At 50.9% G+C, this 17991-nt stretch overlaps 1 protein-coding gene across 1 annotated transcript in view; it reads left to right on the top strand.

Annotated features, from left to right (window-relative positions):
• Positions 1 to 9490: 9490 nt before the first annotated feature.
• The window catches only part of LOC144609647 (aminopeptidase NAALADL1-like), a gene marked incomplete at its 3' end in the record, with an annotated part of 18844 nt that continues 10343 nt past the window's right edge, over positions 9491 to 17991 (top strand). The window contains exons 1-2 of the mRNA XM_078428147.1: positions 9491 to 9755; positions 14127 to 14299. Coding sequence (XP_078284273.1) covers positions 9568 to 9755; positions 14127 to 14299 — 361 coding nt within the window. The remainder of the gene's footprint in view (positions 9756 to 14126; positions 14300 to 17991) is intronic.

Genomic DNA, 17991 nt, shown 5'->3' on the forward strand with positions numbered 1-17991 from the left:
CTCGGTCCTAAAAGATTTCCCCCTTATCCTTAAGCTGTGACCCCTGGTTCTGGACTTCCCCAACATCGGGAACAATCTTCCCGCATCTAGCCTCTCCAACACCTTAAAATTTTTATATGTTTCAATAAGATCCCCCCTCAATCTTCTAAATTCCAGCGAGTACAAGCCCAGTCTATCCAGTCTTTCTTCATATGAAAGTCCTGCCATATGTAGGTGCAGGGGGCAGGGATTTAGATTTCTAGACCACTGGGATCTCTCTTGGGGCAGGGGTGGCCTGTACAAATGGGACGATCAGCAGGCAGCGAGGAAAGCTAATGGCGTGTTGGCCTTCATTGCGAGAGGATTTGAGTTTAGGAGCAAAAGAGGTCCTACTGCAGTTGTTCAGGGCCCTGGTGAGACCTGTACAAAACATAGAAACATAGAAACATAGAAAATAGGTGCAGGAGTAGGCCATTCGGCCCTTCGAGCCTGTACGCACCGCCATTCAATATGATCATGGCTGATCATCCCAAAGGGCTGAATGGCCTACTCCTGCACCTATTTTCTACGTTTCTAGCTCAATGTCACGGAAACAAAGTCCAACCATGTTCCTGCACGACAAACATTTCTTTAGATTTTGTTTAGATTTAGAGATACAGCATGGAAACAGGCCCTTCGGCCCACCGGGTCCGTGCCGCCCAGCGATCCCCGCACACTAACACCATCCTACACACACTAGGGGACAATTTTTTTAACATTTACCCAGTGAATTAACCTACAAACCCGCACGTCTTTGGAGTGTGGGAGGAAACCGAAGATCTCGGAGAAAACCCACGCAGGTCACGGGGAGAACGTACAAACTCCGTACAGACGGCGCCCGTAGTCGGGATCGAACCTGAGCCTCCGGCGCTGCATTCGCTGTAAGGCGGCAACTCTACCGCTGCGCCACCGTGACCGCCCAACACGACGCAAAACAAAATGGTAGAGCTGCTGCCTCACGGCCCCAGAAACCCCGGTTCGATCCCGAACTCGGGTGTTGCCTGTGGCAGTCATAGAGAGATACATACAGTGTGGAAACAGGCCCTTCGGCCCATTTTGCCCACACCGACTATCTAGACTAGTCCCACATGCCGGCGCTTGGCCCATCTATATACTAAAACTCGTTTGTTTGTTTGTTTGTTCCTGACCTACAGCCAAAATGGTACACGGTAGCGCGACAATTTTAGGCCCACCTTAATCACCGCCGTCCCTTTGGTGCTAATGGAAGAAGTTTCATTGAAATCGGTGTTATATTTTTAAAGTTATTCACATTTTAAAGTGTAAATCTATCTCCTAGGGAGGGAGGGGGGATAAGGGGGGGGTTGAGGGGGAAGGGGAGGGGAGGGGGAGGGAGTAGGGGGAGGGGGAGGGGAGGGTGCTGTACCAATGCAGAAGAGGTTTGGGCCCAACAGGTCCACTTGGTCTAGTATCCCTCCAAACCTGTCCTATCCATGTACCTGTCTGTTTCTTAAACGTTGGGATAGTCCCTGCCTCAACTACCTCCTCTGGCAGCTCGTTCCATATACCCACCACCCTCTGTGTGGAAAAGTTACCCCTCAGATTCCCATTAAATCTTTTCCCCTTCACCTTAAACCCCTGTCCTCTGGTCCTCGATTCCCCCACTCTGGGCAAGAGACTCTGTGCGTCTACCCGATCTATTCCCCTCGTGAGCAAACAATGGACTCCCCGTGACCTGCATGGGTGCTCTGATGTCCTCCCACACTCCAAAGACATACGGTCTTGTAGGTTAATTGGTTCGGTAAAATTGTAAACTGTCCCTAGGGTGTGTAAGATAGTGTTAGTGTACGGGGGTGTTCGCTGGTCAGCACGGTCTCGGTGGGCCGAAGGGCCTGACTCCGGGCTGAATCTCTAAACCACACTAAACTGAACAATACTCAAATTGTGGCCTCACCAATGTCTTGTACAATTGCAACATGACTTCCCAACTTCTACACTCAATGCTCTGACTGATGAAGTCTAAGAGTCATAGAGTGATACAGTGTGGAAACAACTCGCCCACACCGGCCAACATGCCCCATCTACACTAGTCCCACCTGCCTGCGCTTGGCCCATATCCCTCCAAACCCGTCCTATCCATGAACCTGTCTGTCTGTTTCTTAAACGTTGTGATAGTCCCAGCCTCAACTACCTCCTCTGGCAGCTCGTTCCATACACCCACCACCCTCTGTGTGAAAAAGTTACCCCTCAGATTCCCATTAAATCTTGTCCTCCACCATAAATCTATGTCCTCTGGTCCTCGATTCACCTACTCTGGGCAAGAGACTTCTTGCGTCTACCCGACCTATTCCTCTATGATTTTTTACATCCCTCATCCTCTTGCGCTCCAAGGAACAGGGACCAATCCTGCTCAACCTCTCCCTGTAGCTCAGGCCCTCGAGTCCTGGCAACACAGAAAATAGGTGCAGGAGAAGGCCATTCAGCCCTTCGAGCCAGCACCGCCATTCAATATGATCATCCAGAATCAGTACCCCGTTCCTGCTTTCTCCCCACATCCCTTGATTCCGTTAGCCCTAAGAGCTAAATCTAACTCTCTCTTGAAAACATCCAGTGAATCGGCCTCCACTGCCTTCTGTGGCAGAGAATTCCACAGATTCACAACTCTCTGGGTGAAAAAGATTTTCCTCGTCTCAGTCCTAAATGGCCGACCCCTTATTCTTAAACTGTGTGGCTCCTGGTTCTGGACTCCCCCAACATGGGGAACATTTTTCCTGCATCTAGACCTGTCCTGCATCTACCCTTGAGTATTTTAAATGTTTCTTAAGGGATTGGACAGGCTGGATGCTCATAAATCTTCTCTGCACTGTTTTCCAGCTTGACAACATCTTTCCTATAACATTTTTTTAGAGATACAGTGCGGAAACAGGCCCTTCGGCCCACCGAGTCCGTGCCGCCCAGCGATCCCCGCACACTGACACTATCCTACACACACTAGGGACATTTTTTACATTCTTTTTTACATTTACCCAGTCAATTAACCTACAAACCTGTACGTCTTTGGAGTGTGGGAGGAAACCGAAGATCTCGGAGAAAACCCACGCAGGTCACGGGGAGAACGTACAAACTCCGTACAGACGGCGCCCGTGGTCAGGATCGAACCTGAGTCTCCGGCGCTGCATTCGCTGTAAGGCGGCAACTCTACCGCTGCGCCCATTCTGAAGAACATTCCTATAACTTCTGAAGAAGGCGGTCTCGACCCGAAACGTCACCCATTCCTTCTCTCCTGAGGTGCTGCCTGACCTGCTGAGTTACTCCAGCATTTTGTGAAATAAATACCTTCGATTTGTACCAGCATCTGCAGTTATTTTCTTACATCTCCTATAACATGGTGCCCATGGAGTTTGCATGTTCTCCCCGTGACCGCGTGGGTTTCCTCCAGGTGCACCGGTTTCCTCCCGCATCCCAGAGATGTCGGGCCCACCAGGTCCGCGCCAACCATTGGTCGTCCGTTTACACCAGGTCTACATTGTCCCACTTCACATCCTCTCCCTGTACACTCAGGGAAAATTTTACAGAGGCGGCAATTAACCAACAAGGGCTTCAATATAGGGTTGCCAACTTTCTCACTCCCAAATAAGGGACAAAAGGTGACGTCACCGCCCCGCGACCCACGTGACCTCGCCCAGCCAGTGGCCATGTGCTCCCGCTCCACCAATGGCCGCCGCCCGGGCCTCCCTCGGGCCTACAGCGCCCCCCCCCCCGGACCTAATTCGGGACAAGGGCGGTCCCGTGCGGGACAAACCAATATACGGGATGTCCCGGCTAAAACGGGACAGTTGGCAACCCTACTGCAAAGGTTTACAGGGAGAAGGCAGGAGAATGTGGTTGAGAGGGAGAAATAGATCAACCACGATCAAAGATACTAGAGGAGCAAGATGAACCACTCCGTTGAAAAGGCCTATACTGAGGTGTAGTACGCAAAGGAGCGTAACGGCCGCCATTTTAGTAAGCAAAACCCGCCGATCGCTCTTCCACTCGCAGTGTAATCAGTGTTTTGGGGCAACAGTATGTGTGATGACACCATTAAAATGCAGAATATATCTCATCTATCAATTCACAGATTTTAGTTATTTCTCTTTTTAAATGATTCTGCAAGTTTCTAAAATGGCCACCGTGTCGTACTACGGTTTTTAGGGTCGAGTGGTCTATCTTGCTCCTCTAGTATCTCTGGTGTGTGGGGTTGAGTGGTCTATCTTGCCCCTCTAATATCTCTGGTGTTTAGGGTCGAGTGGTCCATCTTGCTCCACTAGTATCTCTGGTGTGTGGGGTCGAGTGGTCCATCTTGCTCCTCTAGTATCTCTGGTGTGTGGGGTCGAGTGGTCCATCTTGCTCCTCTAGTATCTCTGGTGTTTGGGGTCGAGTGGTCCATCTTGCTCCTCTAGTATCTCTGGTGTTTAGGGTCGAGTGGTCCATCTTGCTCCTCTAGTATCTCTGGTGTGTGGGGTCGAGTGGTCCATCTTGCTCCTCTAGTATCTCTGGTGTGTGGGGTCGAGTGGTCCATCTTGCTCCTCTAGTATCTCTGGTGTGTGGGGTCGAGTGGTCTATCTTGCTCCTCTAGTATCTCTGGTGTTTGGGGTCGAGTGGTCTATCTTGCTCCTCTAGTATCTCTGGTGTTTGGGGTCGAGTGGTCTATCTTGCTCCTCTAGTATCTCTGGTGTTTGGGGTCGAGTGGTCTATCTTGCTCCTCTAGTATCTCTGGTGTTTGGGGTCGAGTGGTCTATCTTGCTCCTCTAGTATCTCTGGTGTTTGGGGTCGAGTGGTCTATCTTGCTCCTCTAGTATCTCTAGTGTTTAGGGTCGAGTGGTCTATCTTGCTCCTCTAGTATCTCTGGTGTTTGGGGTCGAGTGGTCTATCTTGCTCCTCTAGTATCTCTGGTGTTTGGGGTCGAGTGGTCTATCTTGCTCCTCTAGTATCTCTGGTGTTTAGGGTCGAGTGGTCTATCTTGCTCCTCTAGTATCTCTGGTGTTTAGGGTCGAGTGGTCTATCTTGCTCCTCTAGTATCTCTGGTGTTTGGGGTCGAGTGGTCTATCTTGCTCCTCTAGTATCTCTGGTGTTTAGGGTCGAGTGGTCTATCTTGCTCCTCTAGTATCTCTGGTGTTTATGGTCGAGTGGTCCATCTTGCTCCTCTAGTATCTTTGGCCACGATCGAATGGCGGAGTAGAGTTTACTGAAAGGTAAAGTTTAAGAGAAATGTAAATCAAAGAGCAGACTTAAACAGCGATGAACTGATAACGTCCTGGTACAGGTTAGATAAGATGCACAATTCTAAAAGTAAATCAGGAGATAAGGCTAGAAGTCATAAAAATAATCAGTAAACAAGGGAAGGCTCTGTATTTCGTCTTTAGTTTTACAGCAGGGAAACCGGCCCTTCTGCCCACCTTATAGACAATAGACAATAGGAGCAGGAGGAGGCCATTCGGCCCTTCGAGCCTGTACGCACCGCCATTCAATGCGATCATGGCTGATCATTCTCAATCAGTACCCCGTTCCTGCCTTCTCCCCATACCCCCTGACTCCGCTATCCTTAAGAGCTCTATCTAGCTCTCTCTTGAATGCATTCAGAGAATTGGCCTCCACTGCCTTCTGAGGCAGAGAATTCCACAGATTCACAACTCTCTGACTGAAAAAGTTTTTCCTCATCTCCGTTCTAAATGGCCGACCCCTTATTCTTAAACTGTGGCCCCTTGTACACACAGACCAGCGATCACCCCTTCACACTAGTTCTGTGTTACCCCACTTTCTCACGGTGGCGCAGCGGTAGAGTTGCTGCCTCACAGCGCCAGAGACCCGGGTTCCATCCCGACTACGGGTGCCGTCTGTACGGAGTTTGTACGTTCTCCCCGTGAACTGCGTGGGTTTTCTCCGAGATCTCCGGTTTCCTCCCACACTCCAAAGACGTGCGGGTTTGTAGGTTAATTGGCCGGAATAGGAGTGTAAATTGTCCCCAGTGTGTGTAGGATAGTGTTAGTGTGCGGGGATCGCTGGGCGGCACGGACTCGGTGGGCCGAAGGGCCTGTTTCCGCGCTGTATCTCTAAACTAAACTAAACACTAGGAGGCAATTTTAAACCACAAACCCGTACTGCTTTGGGACGTGTGTGGGAGACCGGAGCACCTGGAGAAAACCCACGCGGTCATGGGGAGAGTGTGCAAACTCCACACACACATACACACACACACACACACACACACACACACACACACACACACACACACACACACACAGCACCTGAGGTCGGGATCGAACCGGGGTCTCTGGCGCCGTGAGGCAGAGGCCCTGCCATTTTGTTTTGTATAAAGCTCGTTGCCTAGGGACAGAGGGGTGGTGGTTAGACTTTGCATCCACGACATTGAGTTTGCTCCTCCTGACTCTCGACCCGTGATAGATGTGTTTATTACGTTGATCGTCGGAGCAATTAGAAGGATTATCTACATCTGGTTGGGAACAGCCTTTAATTATCCTCATCTTCAGGTCAAAATACAGCGTCAGCATTTTACTTTGAGTTCCTGAGTCGTAAAGACAATAGACAATAGGTGCAGGAGGAGGCCATTCGGCCCTTCGAGCCTGTACGCACCGCCATTCAATGTGATCATGGCTGATCATTCTCAATCAGTACCCCGTCCCTGCCTTCTCCCCATACCCCCTGACTCCGCTATCCTTAAGAGCTCTATCCAGCTCTCTCTTGAATGCATTCAGAGAATTGGCCTCCACTGCCTTCTGAGGCAGAGAATCCCACAGATTCACAACTCTCTGACTGAAAAAGTTTTTCCCTCATCTCCGTTCTAAATGGCCGACCCCTTATTCTTAAACTGTGGCCCCTGTTTCTAGACTCCCCCAACATCGGGAACATGTTTCCTGCCTCTAGCGTGTCCAATCCCTTAATATTCCTCTCTCATCCTTCTAAATTCCAGTGTATACAAGCCTAGTCGCTCCTCATCTCCGGAGATGAGTTTTTCCTCATCTCCGTTCTAAAATAGTTTTCACATGTTTACTGATTATTTTTGTAACTTCTAGCCTTATCTCCTGATTTACTTTTACAAGTGTGCACCTTATCTATCCCGTGTCAGAACATTATCGGTTCATCTCTCTTTAATTCTGCTCTTTGACTTACACATCTCTGAAACTTTGCACCCATTAACTAGTTTAAAACTATTTCTACTTCCCGAGATATGGGAGATGATTTCCGTGGGGATAAAATATAATAGAAGTGAAAGAATGGGTCGACCGGGCTTGTATTCACTGGAATTTAGGAGGATGAGAGAGGATCTTATAGAAACATACAAAATTATAAAAAGGACTGGACAAGCTAGATGCAGGAAAAATGTTCCCCATGTTGGGGGAGTCCAGAACCAGGGGCCACACAGTCTAAGAATAAGGGGCCGGCCATTTAGGACTGAAATGAGAAAAAAACTTTTCCACCCAGAGAGTTGTGAATCTGTGGAATTCTCTGCCACAGAAGGCAATGGAGGCCAATTCACTGGATGTTCTCAAGAGAGAGTTAGATTTAGATCTTGGGGCTAACGGAATCAAGGGATGTGGGGAGAAAGCAGGAACGGGGTACTGATTGTGGATGATCAGCCGTGATCATATTGAATGGCGGTGCAGGCTCGAATGGCCGAATGGCCTCCTCCTGCACCTATTTTTCTATGTTTCTATCAGCATTGATTTTAATTTGGACAGGCACATGGCTAAGATGTCTCATCCTATGCTAGTCCTGACTATGCTTTTCAGTCAGAGAGTTGTGAATCTGTGGAATTCTCTGCCTCAGAAGGCAGTGGAGGCCAATTCTCTGAATGCATTCACGAGAGAGCTGGATAGAGCTCTTAAGGATAGCGGAGTCAGGGGGTATGGGGAGAAGGCAGGAACGGGGTACTGATTGAGAATGATCAGCCATGATCACATTGAATGGCGGTGCGTACAGGCTCGAAGGGCCAAATGCCCTCCTCCTGCACCTATTGTCTATTGTCTGTTGACTGCTCTGTGTTTGACCTCTTAAACCTTTCCTATCCATGTAACCGGCCAAATGAGAAAAAACCTTTCCACCCAGAGAGTTGTGAATCTGTGGAATTCTCTGCCACAGAGGGCAGTGGAGGCCGAATCACTGGACGAGTTTAAGAGAGGGTTAGATAGAGCTCTAGGGGCTAGCGGAATCAAGGGATGTGGGGAGAAGGCAGGCACGGGGTACTGATTGTGGACGATCAGCCGTGATCACGATGAATGGCGGTGCTGGCTCGAAGGGCCGAATGGCCTCCTCCTGCACCTGTTTTCTCTGTCTATGTCTCTGAGATGAAAGAACATGTAGAATAGCTGGTGAAGGTGACAACGAAGCAAACAGAGACAAAATTAAATCAGGGGACAGTCGGACTGGTGGGAGAACTGGGAAGGGGATGGAGAGAGAGGGTTAGTTGAAGTTGGAGAAGTCAATGTTCATACCGCTGGGGTGTGAGCTGCCCAAGCGAAATATGAGGTGCTGTTCCTCCAATTTGCGCTGGGCCTCACTCTGACAGTGGAGGAGGCCCAGGACAGAGAGGTCAGTGCGGGAGTGGGAGGCAACCGGGAGATCAGGTAGGTCTAGGCGGACTGAGCGGAGGTGTTGAGCGAAACGATCGCCGAGCCTGCGCTTGGTCTCGCCGATGTACAGGAGTCCACACCTGGAACAGGTGTACACACCTTGATTCTATGTTTTCCACTAACTGATGATAGAAACATAGAAACATAGAAAATAGGTGCAGGAGTAGGCCATTCGGCCCTTCGAGCCTGTACGCACCGCCATTCAATATGATCATGGCTGATCATCCAGCTCAGTATCCCGTACCTGCCTTCTCTCCATACCCCCTGATCCCTTTAGCCACAAGGGCCACATCTAACTCCCTCTTAAATATAGCCAATGAACTGGCCTCAACTACCTTCTGTGGCAGAGAATTCCACAGATTCACCACTCTCTGTGTGAAGAAAAACGTTCTCATCTCGGTCCTAAAAGACTTCCCCCTTATCCTTAAACTGTGACCCCTGGTTCTGGACTTCCCCAACATCGGGAACAATCTTCCCGCATCTAGCCTCTCCAACCCCTTAAGAATTTTGTAAGTTTCTATAAGATCCCCCCTCAGTCTTCTAAATTCCAGCGAGTACAAGCCGAGTCTATCCAGTCTTTCTTCATATGAAAGTCCTGCCATCCCAGGGATCAATCTGGTGAACCTTCTCTGTACTCCCTCTATGGCAAGAATGTCTTTCCTCAGATTAGGAGACCAAAACTGTACGCAATACTCCAGGTGTGGTCTCACCAATGCTCTGTACAACTGCAGCAGAACCTCCCTGCTCCTATACTCAAATCCCATCGCTATGATCTGTTGGTCGGACTATCTGACGGGCAATCTGGGCTGTTAATATGTAACCAACCACAGGTTAGACATTAGCTGGTGGTAGCTTTGTTCGGGACGATCTCCAAACCCTGACAAGGTGTCGGAAGCGTCCCGGCTGGGTCACAGGTCTAACCCCCCTCCTCTGTGCCCACGAGCAACCCGCACGACTGGGCATGAAGGCGTGGATCGTGGGAGGGGTGGCTGGGGTGGGCGCCCTGGTGGTCGGCATCCTGCTGGGCCACTTTGCCATCCCCAAGGGCGGGGGCGAGGAAGGGAAGAGGCCCGACCAGGACGTGGACCAGGAGGTCATCCGTAGCTTCATGGAGCAGGTGGACAAGGAGAGGATCAGGGAGAACCTCAGGTGGGTCAGGGTAAGGGTGAGGGTGGTGGACAAGGAGAGGAGGAACCTCAGTTGGGTCAGGGTGAGGGTGGTGGACATGGAGAAGATCAGGGAGAACCTCAGGTGGGTCAGGGGTGGTGGACAGAGAGAGGTAGAACCTCAGTTGGGTCAGGGTGAGGGAGAACCTCAGTTGGGTCAGGGTGAGGGTGAGGGTGGTGGACAGGGAGAAGATCAGGGAGAACGCCAGGTGGGTCAGGGTGAGGGTCAAGGTGGTGGACAGGGAGAACCTCAGGTGGGTCAGGGTGAGGGTGGTGGACAAGGAGAGGAGGAACCTCAGTTGGGTCAGGGTGATGGTCAAGGTGGTGGAAAGGGAGAGGATCAGGGAGCACCTCAGGTGGGTCAGGGTGAGGGGTGGTGGACACGGAGAGGGAGAACCTCAGGTGGGTCAGGGCGAGGGTGAGGGGTGGTGGACAGGGAGAGGGGGCACCTCAGTTGGGTATGGGGTGGTAGACCCAGAGAAGAAGAACCTCAGTTGGGTCAGGGTGAGGGGTGGTAGACCCAGAGAAGAAGAACCTCAGTTGGGTGAGGGTGAGGGTGAGGGTGAGGGTGAGGGTGAGGGTGAGGGTGAGGGTGAGGGTGAGGGTGAGGGTGAGGGTGAGGGTGAGGGTGAGGGTGAGGGTGAGGGTGAGGGTGAGGGTGAGGGACAGGGAGAGGGTGAGGGACAGGGAGAGGAAGAACCTCAGTTGGGTCAGGGTGAGGGTGAGGGGTGGTGGACCCAGAGAGGAGGTACCTCAGTTGGCTCAGGGTGAGGGGTGGTAGACAGGGAGAGGCAGAACCTCACTTGGGTCAGGGTGGCACCCCCCTCCCTCCACCCCCCTCCCTCCAACCCCCCCTCGCCCCCTCCCCCCCCCCCCAATCTTGGAGGCCAATTCTCTGAATGCATTCAAGAGAGAGCTGGATAGAGCTCTTAAGGATAGCGGAGTCAGGGGGTATGGGGAGAAGGCAGGAACGGGGTACTGATTGAGAATGATCAGCCATGATCACATTGAATGGCGGTGCGTACAGGCTCGAATGGGCCGAATGGCCTCCTCCTGCACCTATTGTCTATTGTCTATCTTTGCATTTCCCCAATCCAGGATTCTCCACGCGTCACTTTAATGTCATGTTCCTAGTGAGACCGCACCTGGAGTACTGTGTGCAGTTGTACAGGGCCCTAGTGAGACCGCACCTGGAGTACTGTGTGCAGTTGTACAGGGCCCTAGTGAGACCGCACCTGGAGTACTGTGTGCAGTTTTGGTCTCCTAACTTGAGGAAGGACATCCTTGCCATTGAGGGCGTGCAGCGTAGGTTCACCAGGTTAATCCCCGGGATGGCGGGACTGGCATACGATGAAAGAATGGGTCGACCGGGCTTGTATTCACTGGAATTTAGAAGGATGAGAGGGGATCTTATAGAAACATATAAAATTCTAAAGGGATTGGACAGGTCTAGATGCAGGAAAAATGTTCCCGATGTTGGGGGGAGTCCAGAACCAGGGGCCACACAGTTTAAGAATAAGGGGTCGGCCATTTAGGACTGAGATGAGGAAAAACCTTTTTCACCCAGAGAGTTGTGAATCTGTGGAATTCTCTGCCACAGAGGGCAGCGGAGGCCGATTCACTGGATGTTTTCAAGAGAGAGTTAGATTTAGCTCTTAGGGCTAACGGAATCAAGGGATATGGGGAGAAAGCAGGAACGGGGCACTGATTGTGGATGATCAGCCGTGACCATATTGAATGGCGGTGCGTACAGGCTCGAAGGGCCGAATGGCCTAATCCTGCACCTATTTTCTATGTTTCTATGTTTCTATTGATCTTGTGTTTAACGACTGTGTAGGAAAATAACTGCAGATGCTGGTACAAATTGAAGGTAGACACAAAGTGCTGGAGTAACTCAGCGGGTCAGGCAGCATCTCGGGAGAGAAGGAATGGGTGACGTTTCGGGTCGAGACCCTTCTTCAGACTGATGTTTTATGACTGTTGGCAGATCAATATCCCTCCTGAGACAGACCGAGTAGTATTGCATCTAATTGCCTTCAGTAAAGTAGGATCAGTAGCTCCCGAACCAGTCTGAAGAAGGGTCTCGACCCGAAACGTCACCCATTCCTTCTCTCCTGAGATGCTGCCTGACCTGCTGAGTTACTCCAGTGTTTTGTGTCTGTCTGTGGTTTGAGAGCCAGTGTTTGTTTGTTTAGCTTCTCTGACCATCAAATGCCTCAGAATGTCACGCTGCCTCGGAACAGTAACCAACTGAACCCATGGCCACTCACACCCCCCGGTCATTCACCCTCAGCTGTAGAGTCGTCCAGCCCGGAAACAGGCCCTTCGGCCCAACTTGCCCACACCGGCCAACATGCCCCACCTACACTAGTCCCACCTGCCCACACCGGCCAACATGCCCCATCTACACTAGTCCCACCCGCCCACACCGAACGACCAACATGCCCCATCTACACTAGTCCCACCTGCCCACACCGGCCAACATGCCCCATCTACACTAGTCCCACCTTTGCCCACACCGCCCAACATGCCCCATCTACACTAGTCCCACCTGCCCACACCGGCCAACATGCCCCATCTACACTAGTCCCACCCGCCCACACCGAATGACCAACATGCCCCAGCTACACTAGTCCCACCTGCCCACACCGCCCAACATGTCCCATCTACTCTAGTCCCACCTGCCCACACCGGCCAACATGCCCCATCTACACTAGTCCCACCTGCCCACACCGGCCAACATGCCCCATCTACACTAGACCCACCTTTGCCCACACCGGCCAACATGCCCCATCTACACTAGTCCCACCTGCCCACACCGCCCAACATGCCCCATCTACACTAGTCCCACCTGCCTGCGTTTGGCCCGTATCCCTCCAAACCTGTCCTATCCACGTACCTGTCTGAATGTCTGAGATGTTGTAGTCCCTGCCTCAACTACTTCCTCCGGCTGCTCGTTCCGTACACCCACGGTGGCACAGCGGTAGAGTTGCTGCCTCACAGCACTTGCAGTGCCAGAGTCCTGGGTTCCATCCCGACCACGGGTGTGTGTGTGTGTGTGTGTGTGTGTGTGTGTGTGTGTGTGTGTGAGTGTGTGTGTGTGTGTGAGCATCTGAGTGTGTGTGTGTGAGTGTGTATGTGTGGGTGTGTGTGTGGGTGTGTGTGTGGGTGTGTGTGTGTGTGTGTGTGTGTGTGTGTGTGTGTGAGTGTGTGTGTGTATGTGTGTGTGAGCATCTGAGTGTGTGTGTGTGTGTGTGTGTGTGTGAGTGTGTGTGTGAGTGTGTGTGTATGAGCATCTGAGTGTGTGTGTGTGAGTGTGTGTGAGTGTGCGTGCGTGTGTTCAGTTTAGTTTAGTTTAGAGATACAGCGTGGAAACAGGCTCTTCGGCCCACTGAGTCCACCCAGCCCAGCGATCCCCGCACACTAACACTATCCTACACCCACTGGGGACAATTTACACCCAGCCAATTAACCTACAAACCTGCACGTCTTTGGAGTGTGGGAGGAAACCGAAGATCTCGGAGAAAACCCACGCAGGTCACGGGGAGAACGTACAAACTCCGTACAGACGGCGCCCGTAGTCGGGATGGAACCCGGGTCTCCGGCGCTGTGAGGCAGCAACTCTACCGCCGCGCCACCGTGACCGCCTTACTGTACTGATGGAGACTGAAGTCAAGTCAAGTCAATTTTATTTGTACAGCACATTTAAAACCATCGCAACAGGTTGGAATTCAGCTGGAATTTAGAAGATTGAGGGGGGATCTTATAGAAACTTACAAAATTCTTAAGGGGTTGGACAGGCTAGATGCAGGAAGATTGTTCCCGATGTTGGGGAAGTCCAGAACAAGGGGTCACAGTTTAAGGATAAGGGGGAAGTCTTTTAGGACCGAGATGAGAAAGTTTTTTTTTCACACAGAGTGGTGAATCTGTGGAATTCTCTGCCACAGAAGGTAGTTGAGGCCAGTTCATTGGCTATATTTAAGAGGGAGTTAGATGTGGCCCTTGTGGATCAGGGGGTATGGAGAGAAGGCAGGTACGGGATACTGAGTTGGATGATCAGCCATGATCATATTGAATGGCGGTGCGTACAGGCTCGAAGGGCCGAATGGCCTACTCCTGCACCTATTTTCTATGTTTCTATGTTTCTATGCAAAAGTGCGGTCACCCCTGAGCTTAAGCCTAGACCGCGGGATAGTGAGTAGCCCCAAGTCGGCCGACCTGAGGGACCTGGAGATAGAGTGGTGGGTTGGAAGATGGTTGATACGGGGGGAGGGGAGCTCGTTTAGGGACTGAAGGGACTGATGTTCGTTGGGGCTGATGGCCGGCCTGGCCTGTCGTGTTCTGCCTGCTGCAGGGTGCTGTCCAAGAGGCCACACATGGCCACGACGCAGGGAGACCTGGACCTGGTGCAGCTGGTACTGGAGAGGTGGAGAGACCCAGAGACCGGCCTGGACCAAGCCTGGAACGTCACCTACAACGTGTTGCTATCCTTCCCGCGCAAGGACAGGCCCAACCGAGTGGCTGTGGGTGAGCATAGAAACATAGAAACATAGACAATAGGTGCAGGAGTAGGCCATTTGGCCCTTCGAGCCTGTACGCACCGCCATTCAATGTGATCATGGTTGATCATTCTCAATCAGTACCCCGTTCCTGCCTTCTCACCATACCCCCTGACTCCGCTATCCTTAAGAGCTCTATCCAGCTCTCTCTTGAATGCATTCAGAGAATTGGCCTCCACTGCCTTCTGAGGCAGAGAATTCCACAGATTCACAACTCTCGGACTGAAAAAGTTTTTCCTCATCTCCGCTCTAAATGGCCGACCCCTTATTCTTAAACTGTGTGGCCCCTGGTTCTGGACTCCCCCAACATTGGGAACAATCTTCCTGCATCTAGCCTGTCCAACCCCTTAAGAATTTTGTAAGTTTCTATAAGATCCCCCCTCAATCTTCTAAATCCCAGCGAGTACAAGCCCAGTCTATCCAGTCTTTCTTCATATGAAAGTCCTGCCATCCCAGGGATCAATCTGGTGAACCTTCTCTGTACTCCCTCTATGGCAAGAATGTCTTTCCTCAGATTAGGAGACCAAAACTGCACACAATACTCCAGGTGTGGTCTCACCAAGGCCCTGTACAACTGCAGCAGAACCTCCCTGCTCCTATACTCAAATCCCCTCGCTGTGAATGCCAACATACCATTGGCTTTCTTCACTGCCTGCTGCACCTGCATGCCTACTTTCAATGACTGGTGCACCACGACACCCAGGTCTCGTTGCATCTCCCCTTTTCCTAATCGGCCACCATTCAGGAACCCGCCCTGCCCCCCCCCCCCCCCCCCCGCTGCCAGCAACCTCAGCAGAATCAGGCCATTCGGCCCATCAAGTCCAAGTCCACTCTCCCCATCCAATCGTATAGTTTAGTTGAGTTTAGAATGGGCGATGTTTTGGGTCAAGACCCTTCTTCAGGCTGCAGTTTAGTTTAGTTTAATTTAGAGAAACAGCGCGGAAACAGGCCCTTCGGCCCACCGGGTCCGCGCCGCCCAGCGATCCCCGCACACTAACACTATCATGGCTGATCTATCTCTCCCTCCTAACCCCATTCTCCTGCCTTCTCCCCATAAACCCCTGACACCCGCACTGATCAAGAATCTATCTGTCTCTGCCTTAAAAATATCCACTGACTTGTGGCCTCCACAGCCGTCTGTGGCAAAGAATCTCACAGATTCACCGCCCTCTGACCAAAGAAATTCCTCCTCACCTCCTTCCTAAAGGAACGTCCTTTAATTCTGAGGCTGTGCCCTCTGGTCCTAGACTCTCCCACTAGTGGAAACATCCTCTCCACATCCACTCTATCCAGGCCGCTCACTATTCTGTACGTTTCAATGAGGTCCCCCCTCACCCTTCTAAACTCCAGCGAGTACAGGCCCAGTGCCCACAAACGCTCATCGTACGTTAACCCACTCATTCCTGGGATCGTTCTCGTAAACCTCCTAGAAACATAGAAACATCGAAACATAGAAAATAGGTGCAGGAGGAAGCCATTCGGCCCTTTGAGCCAGCACCACCATTCATTGTGATCACGGCTGATCATCCACAACCAGTAACCCGTGCCTGCCTTCTCCCCATATCCCTTGATTCCACCAGCCCCTAGAGCTCTATCCAACTCTCTCTTAAATCCATCCAGTGAATCGGCCTCCACTGCCCTCTGTGGCAGAGAATTCCACAGGTTCACAACTCTCTGGGTGAAAAAGTTTTTTTCTCACCTCAGTTTTAAATGGCCTCCCCTTTATTCTAAGACTGTGTGTGGCCCCTGTTTCTGGACTCCCCCAACATTGGGAACATTTTTCCTGCATCCAGCTTATCCAGTCCTTTTATAATTTTATATGTTTCTATAAGATCCCCTCTCATTCTTCTAATCTCCAGTGAATACAAGCCTAGTCTTTTCAATCTTTCCTCATATGACAGTCCCGCCATCCCGGGGATCAATCTCGTGAACCTACTCTGCACTGCCTCAATTACAAGGATGTCCTTCCTCAGATTAGGAGACCAAAACTGTACACAATACTCCAGATGTGGTCTCACCAGGGCCCTGTACAACTGCAGAAGAACCTCTTTACTCCTATACTGTTATGAAGGTCAACATGCCATTAGCTTTCTTCACTGCCTGCTGTACCGGCACGCCAACTTTCAGTGACTGGGGTACAAGGACACCCAGGTCTCGCTGCACCTCCCCCTTACCTAACCTAACACCATTGAGATAATAATCTGACTCCATTGAGATAATAATGAAATTGCTCACAATACTCCAACAGCATCCCTCTCCCCATCAGAACTGCCCCCTCCATCCACTCCTTTAAGTCCAGGCTCAAAACCTATTTCTACTCCCTAGCGTTTGAGGCCCTCTGAGGGGGGCGCTGTGAACTGTTTATGTATGTGCTGTTACGTTTGTGTGCCATTGTATGTTCGTTTCTTAGTACCTGAACTGACGTACAGCACTTTGGTCAACGTGGGTTGTTTTTAAATGTGCTATACCAATAAAATTGACTTGTCTTTCTTGATATTGAGGGCGTGCAGCGTAGGTTCACCTGGTTAATTCCCAGAATGGCGGGACTATCATATGTTGAAAGACTGGAGCGACTAGGCTTGTATACACTGGAATTTAGAAGGATGAGAGGAGATCTTATCGAAACGTATAAGATTATTAAGGAGTTGGACACGTTAGAGGCAGGAAACATGTTCCCAATGTTGGGGGAGTCCAGAACCAGGGGCCACACAGTTTAAGAATAAGGGGTCGGCCATTTAGAACTGAGATGAGGAAAAACCTTTTTCAGTCAGAGAGTTGTGAATCTGTGGAATTCTCTGCCTCAGAAGGCAGTGGAGGCCAATTCTCTGAATGCATTCAAGAGAGAGTTAGATAGAGCTCTTAAGGATAGCGGAGTCAGGGGGTATGGGGAGAAGGCAGGAACGGGGTACTGATTGAGAATGATCAGCCATGATCACATTGAATGGCGGAGCTGGCTCGAAGGGCCGAATGGCCTCCTCCTGCACCTATTGTCTATTGTCTATTGACTTGACTTGACTTATAGAGCCCCAGCATTACATCCCTGTTTTTTGTATACAAGCCCTCTTGAAACAAATGCTAGCCTTGAGTTTTCTTTACCACCGATTCGACTTGCAGATGAGCGTTTTGGGAATCCTGCACCACCACTCCCATATCCCTTTGCACCTCCGATTTCTGGACTCTCTCCCCATTTAGAAAATAGTCTACGCCTTTATTCCCACCACCAAAATGCACGACTCCACACTTTGCTGCACTCTAACACCAGTGGGAATAGGCCAGGCGATGTCAAACATAGAAACATAGAAAATAGGTGCAGGAGGAGGCCATTCGGCCCTTCGAGCCTGTACGCACCGCCATTCAATATGATCATGGCTGATCATCCAACTCAGTATCCCGTACCTGCCTTCTCTCCGTACCCCCTGATCCCTTTAGCCACAAGGGCCACATCTAACTCCCTCTTAAATATAGCCAATGAACTGGCCTCAACTACCTTCTGTGGCAGAGAATTCCACAGATTCACCACTCTCTGTGTGAAAAAAAGTTCATCTCGGTCCTAAAAGACTTCCCCCTTATCCTTAAGCTGTGACCCCTTGTTCTGGACTTCCGCAACATCGGGAACAATCTTCCCGCATCAGCCTGTCCAACCCCTTAAGAATTTTGTAA

The sequence above is a fragment of the Rhinoraja longicauda genome, chromosome 34, assembly GCF_053455715.1.
Source record: "Rhinoraja longicauda isolate Sanriku21f chromosome 34, sRhiLon1.1, whole genome shotgun sequence".
In the NCBI taxonomy this organism is placed as follows: domain Eukaryota; kingdom Metazoa; phylum Chordata; class Chondrichthyes; order Rajiformes; family Arhynchobatidae; genus Rhinoraja; species Rhinoraja longicauda.